General features: G+C 45.3%; 1 protein-coding gene across 4 annotated transcripts in view; it reads left to right on the top strand.

Annotated features, from left to right (window-relative positions):
* The window catches only part of dnah2 (dynein, axonemal, heavy chain 2), a 90,206-nt gene that overhangs the window by 31,331 nt on the left and 43,122 nt on the right, over nucleotides 1–15,753 (top strand). For all 4 annotated transcript variants that reach the window (XM_069186670.1, XM_069186669.1, XM_069186672.1 and 1 more), the window contains exons 25-34: nucleotides 1,126–1,289; nucleotides 1,901–2,062; nucleotides 3,134–3,237; nucleotides 5,812–5,968; nucleotides 6,555–6,637; nucleotides 11,155–11,335; nucleotides 11,925–12,063; nucleotides 12,661–12,878; nucleotides 13,713–13,811; nucleotides 14,688–14,813. In XM_069186670.1, the coding sequence (XP_069042771.1) occupies nucleotides 1,126–1,289; nucleotides 1,901–2,062; nucleotides 3,134–3,237; nucleotides 5,812–5,968; nucleotides 6,555–6,637; nucleotides 11,155–11,335; nucleotides 11,925–12,063; nucleotides 12,661–12,878; nucleotides 13,713–13,811; nucleotides 14,688–14,813 (1,433 nt within the window). The remainder of the gene's footprint in view (nucleotides 1–1,125; nucleotides 1,290–1,900; nucleotides 2,063–3,133; nucleotides 3,238–5,811; nucleotides 5,969–6,554; nucleotides 6,638–11,154; nucleotides 11,336–11,924; nucleotides 12,064–12,660; nucleotides 12,879–13,712; nucleotides 13,812–14,687; nucleotides 14,814–15,753) is intronic.

The following is a 15,753-nucleotide window of genomic DNA, read 5'->3' as shown; positions in this document are numbered from 1 at the left end:
TTGATGTGAAAATCAAAGGATATTTTTGGCTTACGAACTGTGCGAAAATAAAATAACTTAATTGAAATTCTCCTACCCTTCTTATTTCCTTCCCCTTTTAATCCCTGCCCCCATTCCAAAAGCAGGCCACCCACTGTTAACTCAGCAGGGTTTGTGAACAGAGTCTGTCCAGGAAAGTCTCATCTAGAAGCACAAACACCTCCTTAATCAAAGCCCGTCTGGGAGTCGGGAGCTGTTTGTTGAGCTGGCAGTCCTGCATCTCATGCTGAGCCAGTGCCAGGCTTCTGAAGAGCTGGGCCAGATCTATCATGCTAGTTAATCATCTTCAGTATAAATCATCCCTAAAGCCCGTTCTCTGTCCAGCCCAATCCCCTCTCCCCTTTGCTAGGAATTCACTGGGTGTCCCTGCTTCTGAGCCCAGCCAGAAAATAAATGGTATTAACAGATATTCATTACACAACTCAGGCATAAAAACCAGGTGGTAATCTAGCCTTGTGCCCACCATTTGTGCATTAAAGTGTAACCAGCGGTAGAAAAAGAAAATATCTCTATTTGTCCTTCCACGGAATCCATGCTCCCTTCCGAGTGCTGGGTGGAGGGTAAGGGGGAAGGAGTGTCTTCCTCCGCTGCCTTTCTCATGGAGTGATATACACCTGGAGACTGACAGCTGACCTGTAGGAGTTGGGATCCAGAGCATCAGCAGAAACCCCATCTGTATCCCAGCAGGACATGCAAACTCCGCACGCACATGTCCCCAAGGCCAGTGCTGAGCCCAGGACACTAGAGCTGTGAGGCAGCAGTGCTAGTGGACACAGCACTATTCTGTACCTGGTTGTTTTATTCAGCTTAAGTGAAACAGAAGTATCTGCAGTTGAGGTGTTGATAAATAGCTTAAATTGACTGCAGACAAATGTAAAATTAAAACCTTATTGTACCCAAACCTGAATGATTGGGGTTCTTAATTATTTTGAGACTTTACTGCACAGGACTTTGATTTTTGTCTTTCTTCAGGACATTAGGCAGCCCAGGTATTGGGGGCGATGAGCAGAGTTTCTGGGGGAGTCCGCTGTACCTACTTTATGCTTGTGTGTGAGTTGTGTCTTTTCTGCGCTGTGTGAATCACAGGACCCTTCAGCAGTTCCGTGAGCTCAGATGCTGCCCTGGAGCAGATCATTAGCCTCCATGCTCAGCTGGACTCCTTGAAGGAGGAAGAGGCCACCATCCGCCATGGCCTGGGCATCTTCAAGATCGAGCAGCCTTCCTCGAAAGACATCCTGGCCCTGGACAAGGTCAGACCTGTGCCCTTCTGTCTTCCCCACTTACACTGCCTGAAGAAGGAGACAGACCAGTTGCAATTCTTTTCTAAAAAGCATGTGGATGGGCATTGCTTTCTTTTTTTCTTCCTTTCCTTTGTGGCACAGAGAAATCCCAAAAGACTATGAGGTATTCACCAAGAATTTATGATCAAACTGTCTGTTCATCTTTATTAATGCAATACCCTCATGTTGATGGTACAGTTCATTGGCGAGATAACACCCCTCCTTAGAATATGAATTGTGAAGCACCAGACTAGACTAAACAGAAGAAGGAGAGACATTTGTGTATGAGCAAAGCAAGTGGGGAATTTATTTAGCATTACCTAAGAAACAACATTAAGTGTTGAGATGTGACGGTGCATTATGTATGTACTGCATTATTTAAAGACCTAATCTGTTTCCAGTTAAAACAGCTAAGCCCAAGTAGAAAACTTCTGCTAATGTCCCAGTTAAGTCTTGAATTGCCAGCCTGCTCTAAATTTTTCTGTGCAGAACAGGACAGTGGCAATTAATACATTTCTGGCAGTTACTGATGGCATGCGTTGTCTAAAACACCCATTTTTCTCTCCATCTGTCCCACTCAGGACCTGGACTTCCTGCAGCAGGTCTGGCAGATCACCAAGGAGTGGGAGTCCCACTGGAGTGAGTGGAAGGTGGGGCAGTTTGAGACACTGCAGACAGAGGTCATGGAGAGCACGGCCCAGGCCCTGTACAAGAGGCTGCACAAGCTGAGCCGCGAGCTCAAGGCAAGTTCCGCGCAGGCGTCAGTGCAGAGTGGTTTCCTGGTTCTGTCACCCCGGAGCTCGGGCCCAGTCCATAGCTCTATGTCACTGACCCCAGGGTCAGCGCAGCTGGCTGAGCGTCGCTGTCATGTTAGATCCTCACGGGCTCAGGGCAGCAGGCTCCTAGTGCACAGCACCTTGATCCATTCCAACTGCTGCAGTCTTGTACTGATGAAGCAGGAAGACTTCACAAGTCCTCTAACTGCTCTCTGCGTGCTTTTGACATCTCAAGTGTCCTTTGCACAAAGACCCCGCTTAGGATTTAACAGTTGTGGATCACCATTGGTTCACCTTTTAAACCAGCACAGGGGGACTGAGGACAATCCAGCCTCTCCCATTTTTTTAAAAAACTTCTGAGTTATCAATTCTTTTGGATTTTTTGTGTGTTGAATTTGGGATGGGCGGTTGTAGAGAGTAAGACCCTTTTGTAGAGATGCAGAGCCTTTTGTCATGTGGAATGCTGCCAGTTCCGCGGTGTTATACAGGTCAGCTAAGGCCAATTGAAGATGTGACTCATCTCAAACTGATGACAATGCAAAGCTTCAGGCAAGCTTCATAGCACCCCACAATTAGAGGAGTGATGGTACTCTCACTGACACCACTGCATGCTCAAAGGCACAGGTGGGCGCTGTTGCCCTCCTAAGCCTACCAGATGGTGTGCCACCACCAGGGAAATCCTTGTCACATTGGCTGCAATTGGGGGATATCACATTTTGGTCACAGGCTGCTCTCTAAATGGAGTACTGTACCGGAGAAACCCCACAGGAACTCCTCACACATACTCAAAATAAGGCCTTCCTTTGCACAAAGGGTTGTGGGAGTCTGGAACAAGTAACCCAGCCATACCCCAGCTTTTTTCAATTAACGACTGGAAAAGTTCTTCCAATCAATTAAACTCTGAACCCAAACAGGCTGGATAGGTAGAAAGGTCTACTCTCTTTTGTGAGTTTCTTATGTTCTGAAAACCAAGTGAAATGGGTCACACCACTGAGCAGATGTTCTGACCTGCTTTTCCCTAATTGCATGTGCCTCCAGAATAAGCAGTGGGAGATCGTGGACTCTTCGAAGAGCAAGATCGACCAGTTCAAGAGGACCATGCCACTCATCTCCGACCTGAGGAACCAGGCCATGAGGGAGAGGTAGGGCAGAGCTACCCTGGGGCTCCGAAAATGCTCGCCGTAAACTGAATCCCAGGCAAAAATGGAAAAGTTGATAATCTGATAAAAAGGTGAAAGACGGGATCAAAGCCAAGTCTTTTCCGCAGGTCTCCAACTGCAAGCACTGTGCTTGACTGGGAAGAAAGCAGAGGCCTGTGACAAGCTAGTAAATGTGTAACTTGCAGGACCTCAGAAGTTTAGATTTAATCCTGGCTGTGGCTGGTCAGCCTGCCAACATCCCTCCAGCTAACACTCAGACAAGGAAGGTTGAAACTTTCTGTAAATAGAAAGAGACAGGCAATGTTTAGAAACAGAAAACAAAAAAGAAATAGCCATACTTCATTCAGAGTAAAACCCACAGAAGACAAAACTAAATCTGGGAAAAAATAACAGCTGAGCTCTTCTCATTCACATTGCGATGATCATGACTTTTTGAGCCTTTTCCTTGTCGTGTTCTTGCTGTCTCCTGCTTGGCTTATCCAGCCTCTTTTGGGCTGTGCCTGTTGTTTCTCCGGCCCTCTGGCTGCTGTCCCTCTCGATCTCGCGTCAGTTCCAGGGGGCTCTGTCAGCAGGACTCACAATCACAGTTTTGTGAATGCAGCTTCTCTCTCTCCCTGGCTGCCTCTCTTTTGTAGAAGCAGTCAGATACCTGCTCCTCCAATCCGTTCCAGCTTACACAACATTCAGTAACTGTTAATATTCCTCCAGTATTTGACCACCCATGCTGTTTTGGAGTGTTTACACAGAGGTTACACAGCTGTAGGCTCAACAGGCTGGCCTGATCTCGCCTAGCTGCCTCATGGCTGTTAGTAGTAAGATCAGGATGATGGAGGCATGCAGAAATCTGCTGTGGGCTCCCCTTTCACTCATCTGACCAGGCCTTCAGAATGTTGTTTTTCCATATTAAAATCACTAGGTGGGAGGGGGTTTAGGGGCAGCAATTGAACAAAACACTCTTTGAGTCAGAACTGGCGCTTTGGATTGAGCCAGAGAGTTTACTGAGTGTTTGCACAAAGTGATCGATGTGACAGAGGAGGGCAGATGTGAAACATGGACTTTTGTGCTTCTGCCTATATTTTTATGACATGAATTTGTGCTATTTAATGAGAATTTCGAAACTAATTGGATTTCTTTTATTGGAGATTGTACTGTTCTAACAATGTGTTATGTTAACATAAATAAAGAGATTGGCTGATGTCCCAGAAGGAATCATTTGTCACAATGTGTGCCAGAGTTAGAGTCTGGATCCTTATGAATACTTGCAGACCTGTTATGTAAAAAAATACCAGTGCATGCAATATCCTGCATACTACATAATGTACAACGAAAGCAGCTGCTCTCCTAAGATGGGCTCTTCAAGGTCAGTTGTTTTTTCTGTTTTTGGGAAGCACATTCTTGAGTAATGAGCAAAACACTCCCAGTTACAATGCAGCCAGTCTCCCTGAACAGTTAAAACAACCAACACCCCGGTTCCCCTAGCCTTTAGGGTTGCCTCAGCCATTGCAGCTTAGAGATGTTAACTATGGCATTTGAGTGTTAGTGAGCCAGGACATGGGCAGCTGTATCTGCTTCTTCTGTCTGGGCACACTTGCTCTCCAAATTACTCACATCACCAGAGATGCACCTTCAAGCTCGATAGAGGTGACAGTGTTGGTTCCTATAGACAGAGTTGGTTCTATCCAGGTGGGTCAGATTGATGACTTTATGCATTTAGAGATGGTTTGTTTCCCAGCTGGAATGGCAGTCGAGAGTTGCCATGTGCTCACGACTGCCATTCCAGCTGGAAAACTGCCAGCTGCCATATCACTCTGCAACTCCCAGCTGGCAGCCCACTGAAGCTCAGCAGGTGTGAGCCTGGTCAGTACCTGGATGGGAGGCCTCCTGGGAAAGCTAAGGCTGCTGCTGGAAGAGGTGTTAGTGGGCCCAGTAGGGGAGTGGCTCACCCTGCGGTCTGTGTGGGGCCTAATGCCCCAGTATAATGATGGGGACACTATACTGTAAAAAGGTGCCATCCTTTGGATGAGACATTAAACTGAGGTCCTTACTTGCTGTGGTCATTAAAAATCCCTAGGTGTTTCTCAAAAAGAAAATGGCCTGGCCAAATTTCCCCCTGGCCTTTACCAGTTATGGCCTCCTAATAATCCCCCTCTCTGAACTGGCTTCATCAGTCTGTTCTCCTCCCCTAGCTGGTGTGTGGTGAGCACTGTGGCTGCTGTCACATCATCCAGGTGGGGCAGCATATTGGTGGTGGTGGAGGGGATCCCCATTACCTGTGAAGTGGAGTGTTCAGAACAGCATAAAGGAATTATTATGATGTAACATCAATACCAGGACTGTAGCAGCCAGAATTGCACTATCGGTCCAGTGATGGCTTGGCAGATAAAATTATGTTAAAAAATATCAGTCACACAGAATTATACAGGAGGAAAAATTATAGAAATAATTTGTCATAGATGAGCACTTAGAGGATTGCTCTTTAGAAACCCTGAGAAAGGGTGTCATGATCAAAGGGGAGGAATGAACACGAATGAAACCGATGACTGATTCGTCTGATAGGCACTGGAACCAGATCAAGTATGAGGTGCAGCGTCCGTTCGACCAGACCAGTGCCGACTTCACCCTGGAGAAAATTGTGCAACTGGGCCTGGACCAGCACGCAGACAAGATCAGCGAGATCTCGGCGGCTGCCAGCAAGGAGCTGTCCATTGAGCAGGTACAGCTGGAGGCTGGCACAGGAGGGAGCCCAGCTTAGCCGCGCGAGAGAAGGAAGCACTTAGTGTAGAGGGGCTGGCGAGTGCTGACGGGCCTAGAGGCCTGTTCTTGCCATTAGCTTTCTTCTGTTCTGAGCATTAAAATGCAGTGTGAGTGAAAATCGATACACTGCTTAATTCTTTCCAGCTATGACACTCCTCTCTTAGGGCCAGCAAATCCCAGGGAAATTCCGACTGCCAGCACACATTCTGTGGAGTTACTCTCTCCTGTATGAATTATGCATATTTTTGTCTCAGTGCAGTGGTGTCTGTTCACCTAGGTTACCACAACAAGATTTGTTCGAATAGCTAAGAAATTGATTTTCTAAAGAACTCAAGTCCTTCATCTTAGCGCAGTCCATTTACCAATCACTGTGCAAAATTAAAAAAGTCTAAATACATTGCTTGCTTGAAGACTAGCTTGCTCACATTTTTCATTTTTTTCCTGCAGGAAAGTGTTTTTTAAACCGTTCTGTCCAGTCATTCCCTGTCTGACTGTATTTTCTGTCATTTCCCAAAGTTCTTCCTCTGCTTCTCTGCTGCTTACAGGCCCTGGAAGGCATAGCAAAGACCTGGGAGGAGACTTTCCTGGACATTGCTCCCTACAAAGACAAAGGCCATCACAGGCTGAGGTAGGAACCTGTGTGGAGACTGTGTGGAGATTCCCATGGCATAGCAGACTGATCCACTCTGGGCTTTTACAGTCTTATCAGCCAGACTCCCATTGCACAGCAATCTGATCCACTCCAGGTTTTTACTTTTACTTAGCTTCCCATGGCAAGGAGTCTAATCCACTACAGACTTTTAGTCAGGTCAGACAGACTCCAGTTGCAAAGATGTCTAATCCACTTCAGGTTTTTACTGTGCCCTGTACCAGGGGCTGAATTTCTTTGAGTAAATGTGCACAGACAGAAGTATGTGTGAAGTGACAATTGAAATAAATGTAGCCATTCCCTCCTTCATCAGTACAAAAGAGCCCTGCAGCCAGTACACCCTGAACTGGATCAGACATGTAAAAGGAGTCTAATTTATGTTCCTCTTTCTGTATTTCAAAGTGGAGCTGTGTTAAAAAATGTGCTGTAGAAACAGACAACATATTCTGGATAGTGTAGATTCTCATTGCCTAGATAGTGAAACCACAATGTAGTCTGTATTTATTCAAATGTGGAGCTATAAATCAAGTTGAACTTAAGTTGAAGAGATCAGAAAACAGCTCTGAAGCACCCTAGTAGAGCCCTCTGGAGACTCATAAATAGGAAACGCGTTGTGAAAAACAGCATCAGTTCTCCTCCAGTGCTCCTCTCAAGCATTTTGTGAATAGCACCCGTGGTGTTGATAGTCAGAATTTGTTAAGAACACATGGTGAGCTATCCATTTATTTCAGACAGAAAGAAAAATTCAGACATTATTCTGCTGTCGGGCTGTTTTATTGAGGGATGCCTCTGCCGATAATCAGGACACTGGTACTCTGCAGACTCTCCGTGTCCTTATTTAAAAGCACATTCTGAGACGTAATGTTAGATAATCCAATTACATCTTTCTTTACTGCTGAATATGACAAGTCAGAAAGAGTGAGATGAGAGAGGGAGAGAGCGAGAGAGGGAGAGTAAAGGAGGAATGGGCACTGCAAGGACAAAGAGAGAACGGGACAGGAAGGGGAGACATTCATACTATAGCTACTAAGACATGCAAAATAAGTAACAAACAAATGAATAGTTTACACCTCTCCTTAGCCCAGAAGAGCTTTTTCTGTCAAGCCTGAAGTTAATCCCAGGGTTTATTTTTTTAAAGGTGGCTCTTTGAATAGAGCACTTTTCCGAGTGTGACAGAAAGAGCCCCTGTCCTTCTGAAGAGCTGTCAGCCCCGGGCCTCGCGTCAGCCTCCGGCAACCTGGAATGTGTGTGCGCTACAGAAATAGCACGCTCACAACAAATCTTAAAAGGGCCTTGCGTGCCAATCACTACGGCTATATATAGAAGTTTAAATCCTCTTCTGGAGGAGGCTGCGTTTTGGTAAAAACCTCTCGTCACTCAAGTTAAACTGAGGATCGGCTCCAGGTCTCCTTCGATCTCTCCCGGCCTCTGTCGCAAACAGCGTGTTCTTTGTGTGGAAAATGCAATTGGTCGTTTTTTTTTCCTGCAACTCCTCAGTCCAAAGTGTGTTTGAAAACGAGGAACAACTATCAGATTCTGTGATTTTTGTGAGTTTATTTTCGGAGACAAGCGGTTGGGCATAGGATGGTTTACAGTTTGAAACTCCTTTTAAAAAAAACACACATTTTACTCCGTACTAACAGACTTCTATAAAATTGTTTTTAAAAGTTTCAAGCTCATGAAAGATGAAGCATAACTTGCAACTTTACAGTCATCTCAGTAAAAAATAAAACCTCCTAATTTTCAAAGAACATTATCCATCAATAACCAGTAACGCCTTCCACAATGAGCCTAGGTGTAACTGTGTGCAAGACTGAAGTGATCAGACAGATGGACACTGCCGTCACCACTCTTGTTAACCTCTCTCTTGTAAATACTGCTCCACCTTTCAGGAGTGCTGTTTTGCTCATGTTAAAGAAAGCCCTCTCTTCCTTTCTCTCTTAAGGAGGTTTTGAACGTTTGCTTTTATTTACACGCGTGTTGACCTGAGGCTTACTGCAAAGCTCATAGGCTCTTCCAGGGAAGAAAGATATAATGAGAGCAGGCTTTGGAAAGCTTTCTGAGAAATTGATGTGAATTGGTGTGGTCTGAGAACAAAAAGAACAAGGAGGCAGAGGAACATGTCGGGAAACACGGTGCAACACCGCCACCCAGCGGTAAAAGTGGTATTGCACCCTATTTTGCAGGTTAGCTCTGGCTATGCTGGGGAATTCCTGGAACCATCTGCTAAGGATTAAAACTGGACCTACGGCCCAATTCAATTATCATCTAGCTAGCAAAACTGATTTAGTAAATATGCAGTAAGTGCCTACAGTAAACAAAGAAAGGGGATCCCAGTTTTCCTTTATTTTGAAGTCGTCATCCTTGAATAATGGAAGAGGCCAAATCTGGGAGGCACATAAGAGTTTTCAAATGGTCCTGATTATCCAAATTTTCCTTCTCCCCCATGCGTTTCAACCCCGAGGAGTTATTCTTTTGGGATTATGCCCATGCGTGTGTGTTGGCGTGGTGGTGGTGGCTAACAGCAAGAGCCTGACCTGAGAGTAAATTCGGGTTGTAATTGTAATGATATAGAATGCAGGAAACCAGAGCACTAAACCTGGGAATGCTTGTTTTGCTAAGAAGACATAATAAATATTTAAGTCAAGGATTCTATTTTAGGAGTTGTGAGCAGCTGGCTGTATTTAATCAAGAGGAGAGACTCTTTGAGATCCTTTTTCAGCATCAACCCAAAATGTGCACAGTACAGTATGGGCCCTTCCACAGGGGAGCAGGGAGAGGAAGGGAAGACGGGTCACACACAAGATATGCTGCACTCATCCAGTCTTGCTTCCTATGTTGTTGGTAGCTCATTGATCCAAGGACTTCAAATACCATTAAATACCCTGTAGAGAGTGCTTTGGGGATGTTAATGGAGATGGGCAGCTTGTTCCAGACACCTGCCACCCTTCAGTGTATAGGTTTCCACCTATCAGCTCAGGCCCCTGTTTCACTGCTGAACCCAAATTCCTGTTAATGTCCTCGCAGCTGACTCTTTGTCAATGCCTTTCAGGATTTTGAAAACAAATGATGCTCTTGTAGTCGAGAGGCACAGAAGCTTGGAGCGGAAAATAAAAGGAATTGTACACGAATTGCTGCAGTCAGCGCAATCGGGCCTCGTTTGGGAAGGGTGTGCTCTAGCTCCACTGAGCTGCAGGCGCTCTGCTGGGAGGGCTAATTTGTTTATTGATTGGTCAATAAGAATCTACATGTCTGAACTGCACACGATCATCACTGGGCCAGTTAGCTCCTTCTGCAAAAGACCCGTCTCTCTTTGACTGTTATCCAATTAAGGCAGACCTTTTCAGTCCTGAAAAGCATCTGTTAGTCGTTTAGGCCTCACGAGTCCTTTTCCCAATTCCAGTTTTCACGTTTGCCTGATTTCTCAGTTGTTATAGTTCTCTGATGAGGACTCTGCTTTTCTTTTACTCCCAGCTGTAATGATTCCTTCTCTGTTAACTTTCTGAAAAAGCCTCTATAAAATATGATATCTCAAGGAAGACAGATGTATTAGAACAGGAACAGATTTCTGCTCCCCTGAACGCAGAGACACTGAGGTTAACTCTCATGTATGAGCTCTTGCTTTTATAGAATTTGTTCTCTAAGAAATTTATCAGAGGTAAAAAAGCATGTTGGAGCAAGCTTTTTAAATCATGTTCTCTCTCTAAGCTTTTCTCTAAGATTCTAAAATCAACTTTGAGAGTTTGCCTGCAGTCTTGCAGTCCTGTGCTCATTCTTCTGTGATTTTTCTAGCATTATTAAGCAATTAGCTCCTAAGATTTCTGACTTTTTACACAAAAAAGCAATGGAAGTGGTGCTTTTAGAGTGAAGGTTTCCTGAAGGTGGTGTTTTGTCGTGATTGGATCCATTTGATTCTTTGAGCACACACTGGCTTTGGAGAAATGCAGCTTGGGTCACATACACTTTTCAGTGACACCCCCTTCCCTCACATACCCCTGCCTCTCTGAGCAAGCTAGTGCTGAAAAATATCAAGCTAAAGAGAGAAAATGAAGAGCTCCTGTATTGTTGCATTACTCTTTGTAGCTGTAGCATCCATGGAAAAACCTGAGAACCAGCTCTGCAGCTTTTCTTCTGCTGGCAGACTGGGGCTCTTAGGCAGCTCTCAGCTGAAGCTGCACTTGCCCAGTTTCCATGTTTGTTTTGAGATTTTATTTAAATAACACATAAGCACATGAGAACGCACAGATGAGAAGAGGCCTTTTGCACATTTAGTTTTCTTGGAGCCATTTGACCTGAGGTACACATCCAGCTTTTTCTCGAAAATCCTAGGAAATCAGCTCCAACAGCACAGCTGGTCACCGACCACCCTCTGTGTAAAGATCTGTCCCCTGTTCTCTCTCAGATGAATTCCATTAGTGACCCCTGTCTCGTGTTTCACTGCCGATCCTGAAGGAGTTCATTTTTCACTCCTGTGGTTACTGTTATTCTGTGCGCAGGGGTACGGAGGAGGTCTTCCAGGCCCTGGAGGATAACCAGGTGACCCTGTCCACCATGAAGGCCTCCCGCTTTGTCAAGGCTTTCGAGAAGGAGGTGGACCGCTGGGAGCGTGGCCTGTCGCTCATCCTGGAGGTCATCGAGATGATCCTCACAGTGCAGAGGCAGTGGATGTACTTGGAGGTTAGGGGTCACGGCCAGAGGTCCTCTGGGCTTTGATATTAGTCAAATACTTTATAAGACTTATTCAGATGAACGGGTCAAGATTTTTTCATATTTTTTTGAGTTTCAGTACCAATCAGGAATACCCATAGCTGAAGTGACCACCCCTCTGCTATTTAGATGTATATGTATATTGAGACATAGTGCACTCAATGACTAAAATGCTTGGACCCCCAACTAAATAGTGTTTTGAGCCCTGAAGAATAATAATAATAATTTTATTATTGTTGTTGTTGTTGTTGACATAATAACATATTCAGAACATTGTTACAAGACAATAGATAATCTCATACTTCAGTGCAGAGGTTTCCATTCATGAAACACTAAAACACATTATCTCAGAGTGCCTGAGCCCAGTTGAACAACCCCAGTGTGTGCCGTCTTTGTGTCAAGTCCACTCTTTTTTGTGTCTGGCGTTTCTGTTTCACTATGGAGAAACAGAGAGAAATAGTGGGCTGAAAACCTGGATGAACAGAACTCTAGAGAGCAGATCTGTGTTTGACTCAAGCACTCTTCTTCCTCCCATTCCTCTCTGTCCCTCGTCTGGCAGAACATATTCCTGGGAGAGGACATTCGGAAGCAGCTGCCACGAGAGTCAGCAGAGTTTGACGACATCAACACCAGCTGGAAGGTGATCATGGACCGGCTGAACAAAGACAACAATGCCCTGAGAGGAACACACCATCCTGGTGAGGAGACTGTGACAGGGAGGGGAGCAATCAGAGTACGACAAGGGGAAGACTGGGCAGGAGGAGGAGAGAGGAGCAGCAGGATGAGCTGGGGAAACAATCGGAGAGGAGGAGGAGGAGAAAGAGGAGAACAGGAAAGGGATTGGAGAGCAATCAGAGAGCAGAAGAAGGGAGAAGCAGCAGAAAGTAATGGGAGAGTAATCAGAGAGCAGGGGGAGAGAGGAGCTGTAGGAGGTAATGGAGAGGGCGAGCAGAGGGAGAGAGGAGCAGTGGGAAGTGATGGGAGAGTAATTGGAGAGCAGGGGGAAAGAGGAGCTGCAGGAATTGATGGAGAGCAGAGGGACAGAGGAGCAGCAGGAAGTGATGGGAGAGCAATTAGGGAGCAGAGGAAGAGGAGCAGTAGGAAGAGATGGGAGAGTAGTCAGAGAGCAGGGGCAGATTGGGCAGGAGGGGGGAGACATAAGGGAAGAAAAAAAGGCCTAACAGTGTGTATATGCTCTATTTATCTAATGCATAATCCTTCCTTCATTTTTTATTCCTTCTCAATTTTATTTTCCTGACCCTCCTCCGCTTTCCCACTCCCTCTCTCCCCCCCAGGCCTCCTGGAGAAGCTGTCCGAGATGAACTCAAAGCTGGAGGAGATCCAGAAGACCCTGGACACGTACCTGGAGACCAAGAGGCAGATCTTCCCGCGTTTCTACTTCCTGTCCAACGATGACCTGCTGGAGATCCTGGGCCAGTCGCGGCGCCCCGAGGCCGTTCAGCCTCACCTCAAGAAGTGCTTCGACAACATCAAGAGCCTCAAGATCAACAAGGTGCTGAACTGCACAGAGACACTCACGCAGACTGCACAAGTACCAGTGTGTCGGGGTATAGGGGGCAGTGCAGCAGCGGCAAGGACACTGTTGTTTCATCCACACAGTTGTATAAATAGCAGGGGCAACCCATGTGACCATCGCCTCATCCATGGGGGAGTCCTGTCCTCTCAGGCATGTTTCCTGCAGGCTATTCCCATATTAGTCCACAGCAAAACTGTGGTAAAATCACAGATGAAGTACAGACATCCTGTGACAACAGCAAACTGCATCTTCATATAAAGAAACTGAGGTTTTGAAAATGTGTAACCTCCCTGTATAATGGAAAGGTTTGGAAAGCTTCTGATGCAGAATCTAACAAAGAATGCTTAACACTAGCCACGTCATTGCTTCCCATCACCACAATTCCTATGTTTGTTTTGTGATTCTTATCAGGAATTTTAACTAGGGCACTTTAATATACTTAAGGAAACTAGCCAGGGTGAACTTTTATAAGAGAAAGGTAAACTGATGCATGCACTTTCTCTCACGTGGGAAGTCAAGAGCTATCAAATCTGCAGAACTGACCTGGAACAGAGAAGGACACACATACACAGTGCATCAGTGCTCGACACCCCTGTGCCTGGAGAGCCACAGCCCTGCAGTTTTTATGTGAAACATTAGACCCTACCCTTAATGGCTAAAGACTTGAAAACACTAGTGTTTAAGACCAATTAAGTCACTAGTTGATTAAGTGAACTCAAGCTCAGGTAGAAAGATAACCTGAGCAAAGAACTCTGCAATGTGTGTGACACAGTCAAACTCTCTCTGAAACACTGCCCTCTTGTGTTCCAGATGGGGATCAGTCTCAAGTCTGAAGCCTGTGGGATGTTCTCTGCGGATGGGGAGTATGTGGAGTTCACACACCCTGTCCTGCTGGAGGGACCTGTGGAGGTCAGTGTTACTGATGTACTGGGCACAGGAAATTAAGTAAAGCAGTCCTTTTGTAATAAAAGCAGAGTAAGGTGTAGTAAACCTTTTCGAATGTAATAAAAGCAGAGTAAGGTGTAGTACAGCAGTCCCATTGTAATAAAAGCAGAGTAAGTTGTAGTACAACAGTCCCATTGTAATAAACACAGAGTAAGGTGTAGTGCAGCAGTCCCATTGTAATAAAAGCAAAGTAAGTTGTAGTGCAGCAGTCCTATTGTAATAAAAGCAGAGTAAGGTGTAGTACAGGAGTCCCACTGTAATAAATGCAGAGTAAGTTGTAGTACAGCAGTCCCACTGTAATAAAAGCAGAGTAAGTTGTAGTACATCAGTCCCATTGTAATAAAAGCAGAGTAAGGTGTAGTGCAGCAGTCCCATTGTAATAAAAGCAGAGTAAGGTGTAGTGCAGCAGTCCCACTGTAATAAAAGCAGAGTAAGGTGTAGTGCAGCAGCCCCTATATAATAAAAGCAGAGTAAGGTGTAGTAAAGCACTGTGAGATGAGGGTAAAAGCATATCAAAGCATATCAAATAAATGGTAAAGTGCAACTCAGACTGTAAAACTAAATTTACCATGCAAGTCTAAATGGTAAGATTTCATGAAGACACTGTCTGGCTCACATCTATGCTGTACATGTTCCAGCTAAATGTGTGAACTGCGGTTCACATCTGTCCTGGTAAGACAGAGTACAATGTCTCCTCTCCCAGGATTTATTTGGGCTGTCCCATTCTGGTTTAAGCTCATGTTTAATAGCAAATTCTGCTGCGGAGACGTTGTTGCCCATGAGCAGTCCCAGCTGTGACAAGAGATGGCTGCTTGTCTGATCACACACTGTTCTGCACAGGCCTGGCTGTGTGACGTGGAGCGGACAATGCGCTGGTCCCTCAAGGACAGCCTGAAGAACTGCCGCCTCGCTCTGAAGAAGATGACAGGGAAGAGGGACAAGTGGGTGAAGGACTGGCCTGGGCAGGTACGTTAGTACCTCTCCCCTGGGATTGAAACCCCTACTCTTATGGACAGAGTCGGGGGCTTGTTATTGACCAGGTGCTCAGGGTGTCAGTTTAACATCCTGACAACAGTTTAATAGAAGGACAGTTTAACACCTTCTACAGCACAATGTCCCCCTGTTGCCATGCTGAGGCGTTTCTTCTTTGCAAATTCTTGTCCAGTGGAAAGAACAACTTCCACTAACAAAACTTGATTCTCTATGGAGGCATTCCAGGAAAACTCCTTGGCCACACCTTGCTGAGCTTCTGAGGTCTGAGCACATGCGACTAGATCATTACTCTAGTCTTCCTGTCAATGTAAAATTAAGGAAGTATCTAAAAAAGAACTAGATTATTTACCAGAATTGACTGCTCTGTCCACTGATCTGCTCCTGGTTTTGCACAGACCTCGTCAGCTTCAGAAACAGAGCTGGGTAGCTTTTTCCATACTCCCACAATTCATAGACTAAAGAGGTACCTCATGTTCTCATGATCTTGGTTTCTAATCCACTCCCTCAATAGTTTCTGCTGTTCATTCTGAAGAAGTCTGTTGGGTTGACTTTGTCACAGGCTCTGAGTATTTGTATCAGTTCCCCCTTAACTCTTGTCAGTTTCTTCAGCACAGGACATTCCCTTGAGCCCAGGAGTCTTCAACAGCATTATCTTTCAATAACATGGTGACCACAATTTTACACAATAAGGCATTGCTAGTGCATTATACAATTTTTAGCATAGCATCCTTGATTTAAATTGTATGCTTTTAACTGTATATCCCAGCATTTTGTTTGCCTTTCTAATTGCTATCCCATTTTTGTTCTGTGATCCTCCTAATATCTCCCCATGAGGAGGCTCCTAGCTTTTGTAACCAAAACAAATCATAAAAGAGCTGTTCTTAGGTCTTACCTGTGATCTGATCCTACCTGT

Source organism: Lepisosteus oculatus, chromosome 3 (assembly GCF_040954835.1).
Source record: "Lepisosteus oculatus isolate fLepOcu1 chromosome 3, fLepOcu1.hap2, whole genome shotgun sequence".
Lineage (NCBI taxonomy): Eukaryota > Metazoa > Chordata > Actinopteri > Semionotiformes > Lepisosteidae > Lepisosteus > Lepisosteus oculatus.
The sequence above is the reverse complement of the archived record's forward strand: the minus strand, read 5'-3'. Positions and strand labels throughout refer to the sequence as shown.